This window comes from Rhineura floridana, chromosome 22 (assembly GCF_030035675.1).
Source record: "Rhineura floridana isolate rRhiFlo1 chromosome 22, rRhiFlo1.hap2, whole genome shotgun sequence".
In the NCBI taxonomy this organism is placed as follows: domain Eukaryota; kingdom Metazoa; phylum Chordata; class Lepidosauria; order Squamata; family Rhineuridae; genus Rhineura; species Rhineura floridana.
In genome coordinates this window covers 2,670,593-2,688,274 of record NC_084501.1, presented here as the reverse complement: position 1 = coordinate 2,688,274, position 17,682 = coordinate 2,670,593, and the positions used below count along the sequence as shown (strand labels likewise).

General features: G+C 44.4%; 1 protein-coding gene across 2 annotated transcripts in view; it reads right to left on the bottom strand.

The window, feature by feature from the left end:
* The window catches only part of ARHGEF2 (Rho/Rac guanine nucleotide exchange factor 2), a 152,766-nt gene that overhangs the window by 128,234 nt on the left and 6,850 nt on the right, over positions 1 to 17,682 (bottom strand). Inside the window, exons 2-4 of one of the 2 annotated variants that reach the window (XM_061606837.1) lie at positions 12,867 to 13,029; positions 10,005 to 10,113; positions 5,109 to 5,145 (exon numbers count right to left, since the gene is read on the bottom strand). In XM_061606837.1, coding sequence (XP_061462821.1) covers positions 5,109 to 5,145; positions 10,005 to 10,113; positions 12,867 to 13,029 — 309 coding nt within the window. Of the gene's footprint in view, positions 1 to 5,108; positions 5,146 to 10,004; positions 10,114 to 12,866; positions 13,030 to 17,682 lie in introns of those variants that run through there. The other variant, XM_061606843.1, reaches the window with a different exon arrangement.

Genomic DNA, 17,682 nt, shown 5'->3' with positions numbered 1-17,682 from the left:
GGTGCTTCTTAACAAAACCATAATTTAAAAAAAGCCCCACATCCAAATTTCTAAAATTTCAGGGGCAAGCACGTCTGTTTGGCTCTGGACAAAATTAAAGTCCCGCCTCAAGTTATATTTTCTAAGCAGCGTAACAAATAATATTTGGTCTCATTTTCAAAGCCTGCCCCTTCTTTAACCCATCCCTTTTACAACCCTGCCTGTATCTCAGGGAGCCAGTCAGAAAGCTCTCCCATCTAGGGCTGGCTGGATCGGTCAAATTCCACCTCTAATTATTCCAGGCACAAGTTCGTGTCCCCACATTTCCAATATCCGTTTGCATTTCAAAAAAAAAGTCCTTAGGAAAATTCATCAGCGTTTTTGTGCAAATTTCTCTTAAAATACACATTTTATGCAATTTTGTCTAATAGGCATATTTTTGCAAAGCAATTTTCCTAACACAATTTACAGGAATACCCCGCTATACGGACTTTCACTTAACGTACACTCGCTTTTACAGACATACTCCATACTCCACCATGCCCCTGCTTACGTACGCTTGCTTCACACTTACGGACACTTAACGGTGCATGGGGGTGGAAACAGACGCGATCGCGCCACCGCAAATCAGCTGGGAGGCGCGATCGTGATCAGCTGAGAGGCGCAGCAGTGCAGCAGCAGAGGCTTTAGCGCGGGGCTTTGGGGCTCCACATGAAGGAGAGGTAAAAAATTTTTTAAAGTAGTGCTCCACTTTAAGGACATTTTCGGTTTACGTAGTCGCTCTGGTCCCATTGAGTACATTAATGTGAGGTATTCCTGTACTGATTTAAAAGAATATCTAAATTGCTTAATATTGTAAAAATCCCTAAGTGGCATACACTATGTGCAATATAAAAGATTCATTCAAACAAAAATATAGCCTAAAATCAATAAAACAGTATAAAAACATAAAAGTAAATAAAACAGATCCAGCAGATTCATACATATAAATTGGGGTTCAAACATTCATTTCTGTATGTTATTTTCACTAATATATGCATTATATGCAGGCTTTACCCTAGTATATGCATTGTTGTACACATTCCTTGGTTGGAGAACTGCATGACAAAATTCAGAAAAGTGCAAATTTCGAAGAATGGCTGCGTTTTGTTTTGTACATTCTTTCAAAAAGTGTGTATTAGGTAAAGTCAGCTTTAAATGCAAATTGAACTGAAGTCCTCCCCATCCCTGCTACCACCCTACCTTCTTCACCAACTCAAGGTGTTGGTTTTGACCTTTAAAACCCTACACGGTCTCGGCCCAGTCTATCTGAAAGAGCGCCTCCAGCCTCATCAGGGATGCCGCGCAACAAGATCAGCCTCAAAAGGCCTCCTCTCTATCCCACCAGTTAAAGCAGCTAGACTGGTGAGGACTAGGGAGAGGGCTTTTTCAATTGTGGCCCCCACTCTGCAGAATTCCTTCCCAAACGATCTCCGCCATGCCCCCACTATGATGAGCTTCTGCTGGGCCTTGAAGACCTGGCTCTTCAGGCAGGCTTTTTTGGGGGGGTAGGTTTTATTACTACTGCTTGTGATTTTAATGTTTTAATGTATTTGTATGTTCTTATTCTGTACGTTGCCCAGAGTGGCTGGACAACCAGCCAGATGGGCGACTAATAAATCTAATAAATAAATAAATAATTTTTAAAAAGGGTTTCTCTCTCTTCTTCTAAGAGAGGGAAGGTAGCTGGAATTGTGGCAGCTGCTTAATTTTGTCCCTATGCTTGCGCTAGCTGGCACTGCAGCAGCTCTGCAGTCCCGTGAGATGCTGAAGCTCAGGAGGGCTGGGCTGGGCCAGTGCCTAGATGCGTGACTGCCCAAGAACCACACGGATGCGGCCTTGGGTTCCTCAATGGAAGAACAGTGGGATATCATGCAAGAGGGGGAAAAGGTCAGAAGGGAGTATGTGACAGCTTTAAAAAGAAACCGCCATGCAAACCCCAAGGAAAATAACCTGGGAGAGAAAGCAGCATGACTGTGGTCAAATATGAGGCTGCCTCTGAAGGAGTCAGGCAACACTGGTCTCTCCAGCCAAGCATTATGTGCTCTTCTGTGGGGATGGAGGAGAAATTCAATTTGATTCAGTTTGCAAACCAAAACACAGCAATCCTTCAAGATTTGCAGATTCTCTGAATTGTGCTCCAACTGAATATATTTATTTATTTTATATCCCGGCCTTCCTCCCAGAAGGAGCTCAGGAAGGCATCAAAATGGACACATTAGTGAACATACAAAAATGCATTATAACAGGGAACATTGCTTGCAAGCATGCATTATATTAGGAGAAAGGCACACTAAAATGCTGACTAACTGTTGCAAGGATTTTTTCCCCTAATTGCAACTTGGCATGGAAATATAGCGAACTGAACGTCGGAATGGAAAATGAGAAACCAAAACTGACAGATTCATCCATCCCGACTCTTAAGTGACAGCCACCTCCCCAGCAACGCAAGATTCTTTTTGCTGGAGGCAGGGCTGTGGAGTCGGAGTCGGAAGCAATTTTGGGTGGAGTCGGAGTCGGTAGAAATGTACCGACTCCGACTTCAAAATAAATTTTGATTGACAAATTTTTTAAAATATAAATTCACAATGTCAGAGAAGCTTTCCATGAAGTCAGCTGTAGTTGAGCATTTCACCATAACTCAGGATGGAAAACATGTTGTGTGTCAGTGTATGACACAGGACCCAGATGAAGACAAATGCTGTGATGCCAAGATCAGCGCATATTCAGGTAGCGATAAAAATGCTCCTATGAGAGCCAGGGACTGAACTGGAGTCCTTCTGCGTGCCAGGCATGGGCGCTGTCCTGAGCTATTGTGGCCCTTCCCCAACAGCATGCAGAGCTGCCGCCTAACCAATTATCCATCTGCTGTCCAAGTCCCCGTCTGATCTGACTGGCTGGGTCTCCCCAGCAAGGGGGGTTGTTCCCAGCCCTGCTATTTTTCCCAAGAGGTCCTGCTAGATATTTACAGCAACTCAAAGCACAGCACATGACACAAATTCGCATATGGTAATTTATATGATCAGGGGACTGGAAACCAGGGCTGTGGAGTCGGTACACCAAACCTTCGACTCCGACTCCACCCAAAATTGCTTCCGACTCCACAGCCCTGGAAAGCGCTGTAAATGTCTTTTTAAATTGGAAGCTCTCATAGGAGCATTTTTATCGCTGCCTGATCTTGGCATCACAGCATTTGTCCAGTGGCGTCACTAGCGGGGTGCGGGGAGTGCGGACCGCACCCGGGTGACACCATGAGGGGGGTGACACCCAGAGCAGCCCCGTCACAGGGCAGGGCACCCACGCCATTGCCCGGCAAAGGAGCTGGGAAGCACTCCGGGTCGGCGTCGGAGCAGCCAACTCCTCCTTGGAGGCAGGCAGGCGGGTGGGCGAGACCGGGAGCAGCATCGGCGGGGTGAGGGAGGCGCGCTGGCATTCCCAGGCCTACTTCTCCGGCTGGGTGCCCCTCCAGCGCGCACGCGCCCTCCCAGGGGCATGGGTGGCTGACGTTGCGCACGCGCATGCGCACACACTCACCAGAACCTTTGGGGGCTCACCAAGGAGTTACCGCACCGGGTGACACCAACCCTAGTGACGCCACTGCATTTGTCTTCATCTGGGTCCTGTGTCATACACTGACACACAACATGTTTTCCATCCTGAGTTATGGTGAAATGCTCAACTACAGCTGACTTTATGGAAAGCTTCTTTGACATTGTTAATTTCTATTTTTAAAAAAATTGTCAATCAAAATTTATTTGAAGCCGGAGTCGGAATTGGTACATTTCTACCAACTCCGACTCCACCCAAAATTGCTTCCGACTCCGACTCCGACTCCACGACTCCGACTCCAAAGCCCTGCTGGAAACAAAGCCCTATGAGGAGAGACTGAAAGAACTGGGCATGTTTAGCCTAGAGAAGAGAAGACTGAGGGCAGATAGGATAGCACTGTTCAAGTACTTGAAAGGTTGCCACACAGAAGAGGTCCGGAATCTCTTCTCGACACGGAATAATGGGCTCAAGTTGCAGGAAGCCAGATTTTGACTGAACATAAGAAAAAATTCCTAACTGTTAGAGCGGTATGACAATGGAACCAGAGACCTAGAGAGGTGGTGGGCTCTCCAACACTGGAGGAGTTCAAGAGGCAGCTGGACAGCCATCTGTTGGGGATGCTTTAAGTTGGATTCCTGCATTGGACTCGATGGTATAGGCCCCTTCCAACTCTACCATTCTATGAGTCTATGAATCTGTACTTAACAGCACAAATTTACATCTCAGAGCCAATTAAAAATGGTGGGTGGGGTCTCACCAGCACTGCACTTTGCAGTGTGCCTAAAAGCAATGTTTGTTTAAATGTTTATTAAAAAACAGGGGAAGAGGCAGAAGATACGGGGCCCAGCAAAAAAGACCACCTGGAACTCCACCCCTAACAACACCCCTGCTTTCCATTAGACCTTCTGTAGGCAAACCATGTGCTTTGGCCCATTGTAGACGAGGCCTGCTCAACTGGTGACCCAAGAACCCAGATCTAGCCTGCCTATCAGGATTTGTGCTCAGCAACCCCTAGCAAAAACAGGAGGGTTAATGAGTTTGAGGAAGTCCAATGAAGCAGGGGTGGGGTGGTAATGGCAGCTGTGCCATAAATGGCTGATGAGCTGCCTTTAGCTGGTGGGTCACTCTTGCCCTGCCCTAAAAGATCCAGCCTACACACACCTCCAAGACTGGTTGCTTTCTTTAGAAGAGACAGGGTGAGAGAGGACAAAATGGCACCACTGTATCCTTCCCACCACCACCACCCACAGACCTTTAAAAATAACAACAGTGTCAGTGATCCCTAGGAGGGAGGGGGAAGGAGGGCTTTCTGAGGCCTGGTATCCCAACGGATCTTCTGTGGAGAAGATTTAGCATTAGTGATAATTAACAGCTATAATTCCCCCCGCCACCCTCAAAGTTAGGGCCTGTTAGGGAAAGGTTAAAAAACACACCTGAGCAGATGCAAAGGGAAGTCCTCCCAGGTCAGCAGCTGAACTATGAGCCCATTTCCCTCCCTCCCCCCAGCCGCCATTTCCCAAAGGACAAGAACTTCAGCTCACCCACTGGACAGGCTCACATAATCATCAAGGGAAAAACCTGACAAGGGAAGAGGAGACATGTGTTATCTATTTGAATGTATATACTTCATTTCTCCTTCAGAAAGTCCTCAAGGCAACTTACATGACCACAACAGGAACAAAAAACCTAAAAACAGGACTGTCAGCTGCGATAAGGGCAATTCCAGCTGGGGACTTCATATTGGAAATGAGTTCTTGAGATATTGCATAAGGCATGTTGGCAACAAGAAGCCCAGAGAGACAACAACAAGGAAGGTCCACAGCTCAGTGATAGAGCACATGCTTTGCATGCCAGATTGAACCTGGAACCTTAGAGCTGCTCCGCTCAATGTAGACAATTCTGAGCTAGATTGCCCAGTGCTCTGACTCAGTAGAAGGAAGCTGAGGATGAATCACATCCAGCTCATCTCTCAAAGACCTATAATGGAAGAAACACATTTCCCCAAAAGGAATGTATATTTGCCACTTCCTGTCTGGGTGGACCCTCAGTAACCTGCCAAACTCCTGGCTCCTCCCCATGCCTAAACAAAACCGAATGATGCAAAATAGGGCACAGGGCAGAATAAATGATGGGAAAGACAACATTTTTCATGTGTGGCTGGTTTGCATAATTTATATATGCCTCAAGTTTGAATAGGGTATGACTTTAATAGTGGCCAAAAGAATTAATAGTTAATTAATATAACAATTACTACAAAAATTAAGAAGAAATGGGGTTGCTTTAATAGTGAGAAGTGATGTAGCAAAAGCAATTAGGAGCTACAACGCAAGGTCTGAGTGAGTTATAACAATGAGATTAAATGGGAAACCTATTAACATAACCATCATCCAAGTCTACGCTCCAACATCAAACGCAGAAGAAGAAGAATTGGAGAGATTTTACGCAGAAGTACAGGAGGAAATTGATCACACACCAAAACAAGATATGATGATAATCATGGGGGACTGGAATGCAAAGTAGGGAACAGAGAAGAACTAGGAATTGTGGGGAAATGGGGCTTAGGAGATAGAAATGAAGCAGGAGAAAGACTTACTGAATTCTGTGAAGCCAATAATTTGTTTCTTGCAAACACAGTTTTTGAGCAACCAAAAAGACGTGGACATTACCAAATGGTCAATATAAGAATCAAACTGATTATATATAATTGGTAGCAGAAGATGGAGAAGTTCCATACTTTCTGCAAAAACAAGACCAGGAGCGGACTGCGGTACAGATCATGAACTGGTCGTATCGAAAATCAGAGTAAAGCTAAAGAACAACAACAAAGCAATCATAATGCCAAGATACACTTTAAATAACATCCCAGAAGAATATAAAGATCAAATAAGGAACAGATTTGAGACTTTAAACTTAGTTGACAGAGAACCAGAAGAACTATGGAGTGAAGTCAGAGACATTATCAGGGAAGAAAGCAAAAAGACAATACCTCTCAATAAAAAGAGAGAAAGACTTCAATGGATGACTGACAAAATTCTAAAAATGGTTAAAGAGAGAAGGAAAGCAAAAGTAAAAGGAGATGGAAACAAGGTCAGAACCCTAAATGCAATAATACAGCAACTAGTATGTAGGGACAAAGAGAACTATTACAATAGTTGTTGTATAGAAATAGGACAACAAAAAGGGTAGAACAAGAGCCCTATTCCAAAAGATTAGAGAAATGAAAGGGAAATTTTAGCAAGAGTAGAGATGTTGAATAATTAACAGGGAAACATACTGACTAACCAAGATGAAATAAAAGGAAGTTGGAAGGAATACACTGAAGAACTCTATAAAAGAGATGCCAAGGATGACAGATTCATTCACGGAGGAACCGTATGATGAAGAACCAGAAATTTTAGAATGTGAGGTGAAAGCTGCTCTTAAAATACTTGGAACAAACAAATCACCAGGAATAGATGGCATACCAATAGAGTTGCTACAAGCTACTGAGACTGAATCTGTCCAAATTTTGACAAAAATTTGTCAAGAAATATGTAAAACTAAACAATGGCCTACAGACTGGAAGAGTTCCATATACATCCCAATTCCAAAGAAAGGGGATCCCAGGGAATACCGTAATTATCGAAACAGTGCCTTAATAACCCATGCAAGTAAAGTAATGCTCAAGATTCTACAACAAACGCTCTTACCATATATGGAGTGAGAAATGCCAGGCATCCAAGCTGGATTTAGAAAAGGAAGAGGCACCAGGGATCATATCACAAACATACGTTGGATAATGGAACAGACAAAGGAATTTCAGAAGAAAATCACCCTGTGCTTTATAGATTACAGCAAAGCCTTTGACTGTGTAGATCATGAAAAACTATGGAATGCTTTAAAAGAAATGGAGGTGCCACAGCATTTGATTGTCCTGATGCGCAACCTATACTCTGGACAAGAGGCTACTGTAAGGACAGAATATGGAGAAACCGAGTGGTTCCCAATTGGAAAGGGTGTGAGACAGGGGTGTATCTTATCACCCTATTTCTTTAATCTATACACAGAGCATATCATAAGGAAAGCGGGATTGGACCAAGATGAAGGAGGTGTGAAAATTAGAGGGAGAAATATCAATAATTTAAGAAATGCAGACGATACCATACTACTAGCAGAAATCAGTAATGATTTGAAATGAATGCTGATGAAAGTTAAAGAGGAAAGCACAAAAGCAGGACTACAGCTGAATGTCAAAAACACTAAAGTAATGACAACATAAGATTTATGTAACTTTAAAGTTGACAATGAGGACACTGAGCTTGTCAAGGGTCATCAATAGCTTGGCAGTCATTAACCAAAATGGAGACAATAGTCAAGAAATCAGAAGAGGCTAGGACTGCTGAGGGCAGCTGTGAGAGAACTAGAAAAGGTCCTCAAATGCAAAATCAGGATCATTCAGACCATGGTATTCCCGATCTCTATGTATGGATGTGAAAGTTGGACAGTGAAAAAAGCAGATAAGAGAAAAATCAACTCATTTGAAATGTGGTGCTGGAGGAGAGCTTTGTGCATAGCATGGACTGCGAAAAAGACAAATAATTGGGTGTTGGAACAAATTAAACCAGAACTATCACTAGAAGCTAAAATGATGAAACTGAGGTTATCATACTTTGGACACATAATTCATTATGAAATGAATTATGATTCATTAGAAAAGATAATAATGCTGGGGAAAAACAGCAGGGAGTAGAAAAAGAGGAAGGCCAAACAAGAGATGGATTGACTCCATAAAGGAAGCCACAGACCTGAACTTACAAGATCTGAGCAGGGTGGTTCATGACAGATGCTACTGGAGGTCACTGATTCATAGGGTCTCCCTAAGTCGTAGTTGACTTGGAAGCACATAACAACAGCAAAAACAAAAAACAGACCACAGGGTAGGATAATCCTGATCATGAGCATGTGGAAGGTTAACTTTCTACATCACTTCCCAACCCCCAAAGTATCCCACTCAAAACACACACACACATATAGGCAGGGAAGGAGACAACCAGTGCATTATTTAAATCATTCCCCCCATTCCATTCCATTCATTGGCTTGAATAAGGAAAAGAAAGAGTGCTTTCCAAACAAACAAGCAAGCAAGCAAACCGCTAATCAAGGGCAAACATTTGCTGTGTTTGCCCCTCGCCCTCCATACAAGCCAATGGTGATCATTATTTCCATTGATCTGCATGGGAAGAAGGAAAGGCTGCACTCGCAAGTGCAGGAGTTAAACCATGGATCCATCTCGTTCAGGATTGTCGCCACTGACTGGCAGTTGTTCTCCCAGCCTAGCAGGGATTGAACCTGGGACCTTCTGCATGGAAAGCAGGTGCTTGATCTACAGCCCTTCCTCAAAATGGCTGCCACCCGCACCAAGGGCATTTGAGGTATCATGGTCATTTTCATTCCCCCTCCCCATGCAAATCAATGAAAAGCACAATGTTTCTGGTTATGATTTTAAAAATTGTGCTATAATGATCTTTCATTATTCACTCCTGCACAGATTTTTTTAGAAAAATATATAACCAGGAAAGTGTTTCAGCTCTAATTAAAAGATCAATCACAAAACAAAAAGAAGGTGATAATACGGCACAGATTGGCAAGGTGATTGTGAAGCTATGCTGAGTGCAGGGGAGGCTGGTGGCTCCAACGGCAGTGGGTTAATAATCTGCTCCAGGTTTTAGTACAACCTTTCCAAGAGCTGTCCAAGGTGCTAAATGCTGACATCAGAGCCACCAGTCTCCACTGGCTGAGTAGCAATAGGTGCACCTGCCTGAGATGTTGTTGCGCTCATCAAAGCCACGCTTCTTAAAGACACAAGGAAGCACTTAGGCCATCTCTATCAGTTGTACCCAATTAAGTTCTACTCAGAGTTGAACTTACTCAGAGTCAGTTAATCAGGTCTATTAATTTCAATGAGTTGACTATGACTAATGTTGGCTACAAGCCTAAACATCTGTGGCAATTGCACTCCTCTTCCATTTTTCTCTAAAAACAAAAAGTGGACTTTCTGTGGTCTGCAAAGCGATGGAAGAATTGCAGGGAAAACCCAGGAGAACAATGACTAGGTGAAAATGTTGTATGGATGTCAAGTAAAAAACATGTGAATGAAGCATGGTAATTTTACCCTGAAAGACTACTGCGGAAGCACCCCATCAGTGCAATCCTACACACGTCTACTCAGGAGTAACTCCCCTAAGTTCAATAGGACTTACTCCCCACACACCTAGTGAAAATCACTCTTCTCACAAACATATAGGGCTGGGGAAAGTGGGCCTGCCCACTTGGCTACAGAATGTTATTTGATTTGAAGCAGAGCTGCCATTGACCTTCTCGCTTAAAGCAAACGAGCAGTGATTGGGTACTGCTTAATAGTCCATGCCTGGAAGCGCCCACAGAGGCTTTATACTTACCATCCATTTCTGGGTAGCTGTCGATGCCACTCATGGAAACAGACTTGGACAGAGAACTACCGATGGAGTTTTGGGATGCACGATAGCCCTTCATCCTCTGGGAATGTTCCTGAAGAGGAGACCAGACGGTTAATGTCGCAACCACCAGCCCTGGGCAAAGGATTTATCACAGCAACAGGAGGGTATGGAAATTTGCGCCCACCCTCGCCACCCTCAAACCCAACTTACTACTTCACTTGAGATTCATTAGCCAACTAATGGAAAACAGGGGCACTACAAAAACAGCTTTTGAAAGGTTCTAGGGCCTGTCTCCCTGAGATCCCAGTTTAACTCTCAGGTTACCCTTATATCTTCATTAGGGTACTTTAATTGTGTATCACTTTGGGGGCCTTTGGGCTGAAAAACTGTATACAGACAAACTGCAGTAGTAGCAGCTGTAGTAATAATTCATAAAGTTAGGTAGTGGACTCATGGACTTATGTGCTTTTAGACGGTACCTTGGGGCCAATTTTAGCACTGCAAGTGTTAAGTCAAAAATGTAGATTGTGATGGTTATTGTTATTTAACTCTTGTAAATTGTGTTTTGTAAACTGTATTGCTTTATTGTTTTATTGATGTATTCTTATATTGTATTTTGATATTTGTGTTTTCTGTAAGCCGCCTTGAGCCGAAAGGTGGGGTATAAATTAATTATAATTATAATTATAACAATTCTCCTGCCATGGACGATTGTACACCTAGTCTTTCAGATGTTTGGAGGGGGGGCTGGTTGTGGCTATTGAGTGGAAAGGCAGTCTAAACATTCCAAGTGGTACTTTCCCCAAAGTAGACATGCTTAGTATTTTGACAGACCTTGTTCCTAAGTGCTCAAAGATGTAACTTCTTACTCTCCAAGATCCTAGACAGTAGATTTTCTGAAGTTCCCTTCAAATACACGTGCTGTCCTTGCAATAACTGATAGCTTGAAACAGTCTCTCGTGTTTTTCTACTGTATATTCTATCAAGGGGTCAGAGAACACATTTATCCTCTTATGAGGCAGTTCCCTAGTTGATCCTTAGAGACACTTTTCATTATCTTCCTTGAGTTGTCTAGTAAAACCATTACAGAACAGACAGCAATATATCTGAATGTTGTAACATCTCTTAAACCTGCTATGATTATTAGCACTTAGCTTGTCACGCTTGTTCTTCTGAGGCTGTGATTATGTATTTTTTTATAATCTGTACTTTCTTTAATGGTTGGTTAACTGTAATACATATTTGATTGACTGACTGAAATCTCTCCTGTCATGAAGCTTCCTGGATAAGCCCGAGTCAGTCAGTATCTCTGTGAGAACAAGCACAATTCTATGCATGTCTGCTCACAAGTGTTCCATGGGACTTACTCCTGTTGGCTAAGTGAATACAGAATTACAGCCTAAAACATTATAGCATGGCTTTAAGGATAAAAGGGGATAATCCCCAAGCATACCATCATAGACTCCTTGGAGGAAAACAACCGCAACAACTGGAGGCAACAAGGGTAAGAAAGAGCAGTGGCTGTGAGGCCCACTAGCATGGAGGAGGACAAGCAAACTAACTCTCCTCTCATGCACTACCTCTCAGTACGCTCATCAGTTCTTCATTATTACTTCACACGCCCTACATCTAGAACTATGAACAAGCCTCATGGGGGCTAGTCCTTAATGAGCCCTGGCAGAAACTAAGCTTTGCTGGGGGAGGGGATAGAGAGAAAAGGTGCATTCTTCATAGGAATTTTCATTGTTTTAGTAACAGCAGCAATTATAACAATAACAAAGGAGAATATGTAAGAGCTTAATTTGAGCTAGGGGTCAGTCTCTAAAGCAACCTGTAATGCTATGAGACCCCTAAGTATCTGAAACTGGATATATTCATCTATTGTCATGGATACCTATGGGCTGAACAGAAAGGTGAGCAGGTCCAGAGGGCCTCTCTCTCCCCTCACAGCTGCATCAAGCTTGCCCGACCTGGAAGCCACTCTACTTCCTCCACCAGCTAGAGGAGCAAGGCTTAGTGGGATGTTGCATCTCCTCCCTCCTGTGCCCCAGCTACCAGCCAGAGCAGAAGCAGCTACAGACGGCATTCTGCTCCAACTGCCAGGCCTCTACTCCAGGTTGGAGGAGGAATAAGGGCCACTGGGCAGTGGTGCGTCTCCATCCCAGCCAGGGAGGATCAGCCTGGCGATGTAAATGCCTGCCAATAACTTGCTACCTCATTCTACCATGACCAAATCAATACCTCCTCCAATGTCCTTTTCCATGCCACCCTTGCATTTCTGATCTTTTTTCATCAGTAAGCCAGGTAGGCAAGTCCTGTGTCTTATCTTCACTTATGTACAGAGTCTGCCACTAACACTGTGTATTGAATTTTAACCAATGGACTTTTTTGGGGGGGGGGTCTGGAAAGTGGGATAAAATGTGAAAGCTGGACAGTGAAAAAAGAAGATAAGAGAAAAATCAACTCATTTGAAATGTGGTGCTGGAGAAGAGCTTTGCACATACCATGGACTGTGAAAAAGACAAATAATTGGGTGTGAGAACAAATTAAACCAGAACTGTCACTAGAAGCTAAAATGATGAAACTGAGGTTACACATAATGGACACATAATGAGAAGACAGGATTCACTAGAAAAGACAGTAATGCTGGGAAAAACAGAAAAGAGTAGAAAAAAGAGGAAGGTCAAACAAGAGATGGATTGATTCCATAAAAGAAGGCACAGACCTGAACTTGCAAGATCTGAACAGGGTGATTCATGACAGATGCTCTTGGAGGTCGCTGATTCATAAGGTCACCATAAGTCGCAGTTGACTTGAAGGCACATAACTACAACAAACACATACCTGAGAGAATTCCTGGTCCTCCTCATCCTCTTCATCACGAGAGAGCAGGGACTCCATTTCGTTATTGCTGCGGATGATGGGAGCTCGGCGAAGGTCCCTTTGGCTCCAAGGATACCTGTCCAGTTGCTCTGTGGAGGAGTCGTCAATCCCTTTCATACCCATGCTGGAAAAGTAAGTCAACCGATCAGGCACTCAAGAGCCTTCATGTGATCCCATGTTGAGCTACCCCCCCTCCCAGATGTAAAGGACCCTCCCACGGCAGACTTTAACCAGAGCATTTTTTTCAAAAGCATACAGATGAAGGAGGAAACTGTTAAAACAGCAGTCACACCACGTTCTTCACTCACAGCACAACATCAACTTCCCAATTTGTGGTGCACACAGAGATATCAGAAAGCCAAACCTTGCTTGCACCAATATCCTTGCATCTTCCTCAAATGAGCTTTTTTAAAAACTGAAGCAGCAAAAATATATTTATATGTTCATCCTTTTTTGAAAAATCCATAGTCATTTTTAAACAATCGCAAAACCATTCCAGGGATTGTTGGCACGTGTCAGGTACTAGCAAACAGATGCTGCTTCCAGCCTCCCCTCCCCCACCCAAGCCTCTGATGAAATGCTACAGAACGGGTTTCTTCAGAGTTCATCCAAGGAAAGAAAGGCCATGTTTAAATGCAACATCAGCGAGGGGCAATTCCCAACCATCCCCAGTCACTGTTCTGCAAGCACTGTGACCACCCAGGGCTGGCGCAAGACCTTTTACTACCTGAGGCGAAGGACAAGATGGCTCCCCTTGCCCTCCATTCCAGGCACACAACAGAGGAAGCTGCCTCTACAGTAAGACATTGGCCCACCTAGCTCACTGGCAACATATTTATTTATTTGTTTACTTCTTAATTTATATCCCGGCCTTCCTCCCAGCAGGAGCCCAGTGCAGCAAACAAAAGCACTAAAAACACTTGAAAAGGAGGACCACTTCCATCATCCCTGACCATTGGCCATGCTGGCTGGAGCTGATGGGAATTATCGTTCAAAACTCTGGAGGGCCCTAGGTTGGGGGAAGCTGTACAACAGCATAAGAAGAAGCTTGTTCTCCCTGGCACTTGAAACTCAAAGGTTCCAACCAACAGGCAGGTTTTTTTCTTCCCCTCCCAGCAATGGAAGGAACAGATGTGGCTCACGGACTGAAGTAAAGTGACTCACCAGAGCTTACCGAACTGAACATCCATCAGCAATCCAGCCAATCCCTCAGATGTGCACTGTGCTTCTCGTCCCCACCCCCCACCCCTTACCTTCCACGGTTCTTGAGAAGCTGTTTCTGCCTCTTAGAGGCACACTTCCTTCTCAGAGCTCCCCCACCCCTGAACAACATTTGCAGAAGTGGGAAGAGTGATTTAGGTTTCAGTGTTTCCAAGTAACTCTTTTGCAGGGAACGGTGGGGGGGACTGGAAATCCCAAGCGGGTTAGTTCTCAAATCAGAGGCAAAGAAACCATACTCCAAAATATGCTGCTTTAGTCTATTATTTAGAAAGTCACCTTGAGTATTTTTAATGGAAAGGTAGGATAGTTAAACAGCAAAGAAGTAGTAGTGGGACTTGCAGCAAAACATTGCAGTAAGGAGTGCTCTTATTCAGGGTTTCAACTAGTCAGGCATGCCATTCCATCAAACACACATACACACCCTTGGTTTTTCATCCGATCCTGCAACAGTCTTCCAAAATACCACCTACACTGAGAATGCCCAGGCCTCACTGAGCTTTTTGGTGGGGTTCCCGCATCCTTCAGCTTTTTCCCCCTAAATATTTTTCCTACTTCTGAAAACCTTGAGGTTGCCCCAAGTCTGCTGATAGCTGCCTCTTGCTCATGGATGCTGCAATCAGACTTTCAGTGATAAGGGAAGGGATGGGGAAATGCTCTGGAAAGTGTGGGACAATACTTGCTTGATTAGGGATAGGATTCACTGCCTAGTTCCAATCCGCTTGTGTTCTGCCTATCACGATCCGCCTTTCTTTGGCACTTGCCAATTCAATCCGCTGGTTGTTTTGGGTTGCGAAAACAATTGCATAATTTTTAACTTAAATGTCTATGTAAATGTTCATAGTGTTCCACGAGGCTTATTTTTCCCCATTTATCACACCTATACACTGTTACGAATGCATCATCTTAGAAGAAATTATGAAGATAATTATGTAAAATCAGGGGGGAAATTCAAAAAACCAAATCCATGCCAATTATAGCGGCAGCCCGCCAGAAGAAATCAGTGCCAGTCCAAAAAAACAGCAGACTGTCAAAGTCAGTCGGAATTCGGTACTAAGTCCGATTTAGTGGATATTTCCCCCAATCCCTATGCTTGATGCAACATTAAACAAATCAGAATGAATGCTCAACAAACAGGCTGTCTGGAAGAGACCAGAGACAGAAAACGCCTTGGCGCCACCAGGTGGTGCCCTATGATTCCGGTTAGCTGGGGCCATTCAATAAAGCTGAATGTTGGAAGATTCAGAACAGACAAAAGGAAGTGTAGATGCTTCCAGAGGGGAGTTTATAATGGAACTGGCGCTACTCAAGCTTGCAAGTTCTTTGCACTGTCCACATTTGTCATCATCAAAATGCCAGCCTATACTTTCATTACATTTAATCTGCATTTTTCTACGCCATGGAAAATCCATTAAGTAAAATTAACCCATGATATTCCACTAGTGTGGAAGCTTGTTAATGATGGGGGGGCAGCCCATCTTGTGTGTTGCGATGTTCCAGCGAGTGCTCTACCGCCACACTCCCGACTTCTGTGTCATCATCATCTGAGCTCAACCCAGCCATTGCCTCAGCTTGGGGGTGGGGAAAGAGCAAACTCCCTCCTTTCCTCCCCCGAACTGGACACTCATAGAAACTGGGGGGGGGGGGAGAGAGAGACAGATGGAAGTGGAGACATGATGGGAGGGGGCCAAAATGAATGGGTTGGTTGGGAGCCTGGACAGGGATCTCTGAGTTCCCAAAGAAGGTGGGGGACATGTTTTGCCACTTTGCAGGCACCAGCGGCTGAAGAGACTGTTGGGCGCTTCTCTGCTGCTTCTGCTGTTCTCTTTCTCCTCCTCCTCTTCCCCCCTTTCACTGCCTGCCAGGCTGTTGTGTTCTCCGCACAGGCAGGGAAGTCCCCACAGGCCCCTGGGAGGCTCCTGGACATAGGGAGGGGTGGTGCGGAGGGATGCAGCCAGGCAGGGGCAATCCAAGAGGCAGGCAAGCCCTCTCCCACCATGGCAGCTTCCTCCCCACCTCCAGCACACAGCGGACGCTCCTGTGTCAGGCAAGACAAGGCCCGCCTAAGGCTGGCAATGCTGGGGATCAGGAAGCATTGGGGCACCCCCATCCACAGGCTTGAGGTGGGGCATGGCCAGGGGGCTGAAGAAGAGCAGCTCCTTCCCAGGAGGCTGAGAATGGGAGGGGAGAAGAGCTGAGCTAGAGGACACACAGAAGAAGCAGAAGCAGCTCCAGCCCCAGGGCTGCTTCCAGACATTGCCACTCTGCATCAAGCCCCAAAGTGATGGATTAAAAAAGAAATGAAGGCTGATGCTTTGTGCAAGATTGCAGTATTAAAAATAAGGAAGGCTGATATATGTACCAACCCCACCACTACCACCACCAAGAGGGGCAGCTGATCCAGCATGTCTACTCTGGATCAACCCCCTTCTGCCCTCTCTGATCTCCTTTTAAACTAAATGCCCCTGCAAATAAAGCAAGAAAGAAACGACAAATTCTTAACACACACAAAGGGGAATGGAGGGTATGGAATAGAGGAGGTATGGGTGGATCGGTCCTACAGCTCCGCAACCACAGACATCCAGACGGAGGGAACTGAATTGCCAAAGAGGAAGTTCAGGCAGACCAAGAGACAAATTGGGCATGTTTACTATCCTCAATTAACAGCCCTGATCCTAGCCCTATTGGTTCTGAAGTTAAGCCTCCACTTTGCCCATTGTGACACTTTCCCCTGAGCTCTTCCTGAAAAAAAAATTTTTTTTAAGTGTGTAGGGGTACTAGGAATGGAATAATCTGTCGATTTTGGTTCTCTCAGTTTCTCATGTTTCTTAAATTCAGTTCTCCACGTTTCTGAAGCAATTTGCGATTAAAAAAAATCCTTCTTCAGCACCTTAATGGGAATTTCCCCTAATGAATACATTTTATATGCACTCTTGACTAATGTACTCTTTTTTTGCAAGCAATTTATCCTAACATGCATTTTTGTATGTTATTTTCACCAATATATTCATTTTGTGCACAATTAGCCCTTATATGCTCTTTTGGAAACATTGCTTGATTGAAGGACTACATTGCAAAATTTAAAAAGTGTGAATTTCGAAGGATGGCCAAGTCTCAGTTCACATATTGTTTTGGAAAGCCCAAATCCGATAAATTCAGCTTTAAGTGCAAACTGGATCAAATTTCTCCCCCATCCCTAATGGGTACAGAATGTCCTGCATCACGCATGGGAACCCAGAGTGGGAACAGACAGTGGAGGGTGATGGAAGAGGAGCAATGGAGGAGGTGGGGCAAAAAACAGCCTGAATACATTCCCTCAAGCTTGCCATCCAGTAGTGTGGATGGCAAGCGGTGAAAGCGCAATGAAAACATGAGCACATGGACATTTGGGTGCTGATTCCGTACACAGAAAGATCTGAAAGACCCGCATGTCAGATAATGGCCCTGTGTGGAAGCAACCTCCTTTACACACCGCACAAACAATGGAATTTGCTGCTAAAAGATGAGCAAACTTGGACGACTTTAAAAGGAGATCAGACAAATTCATTGAGGATAGATA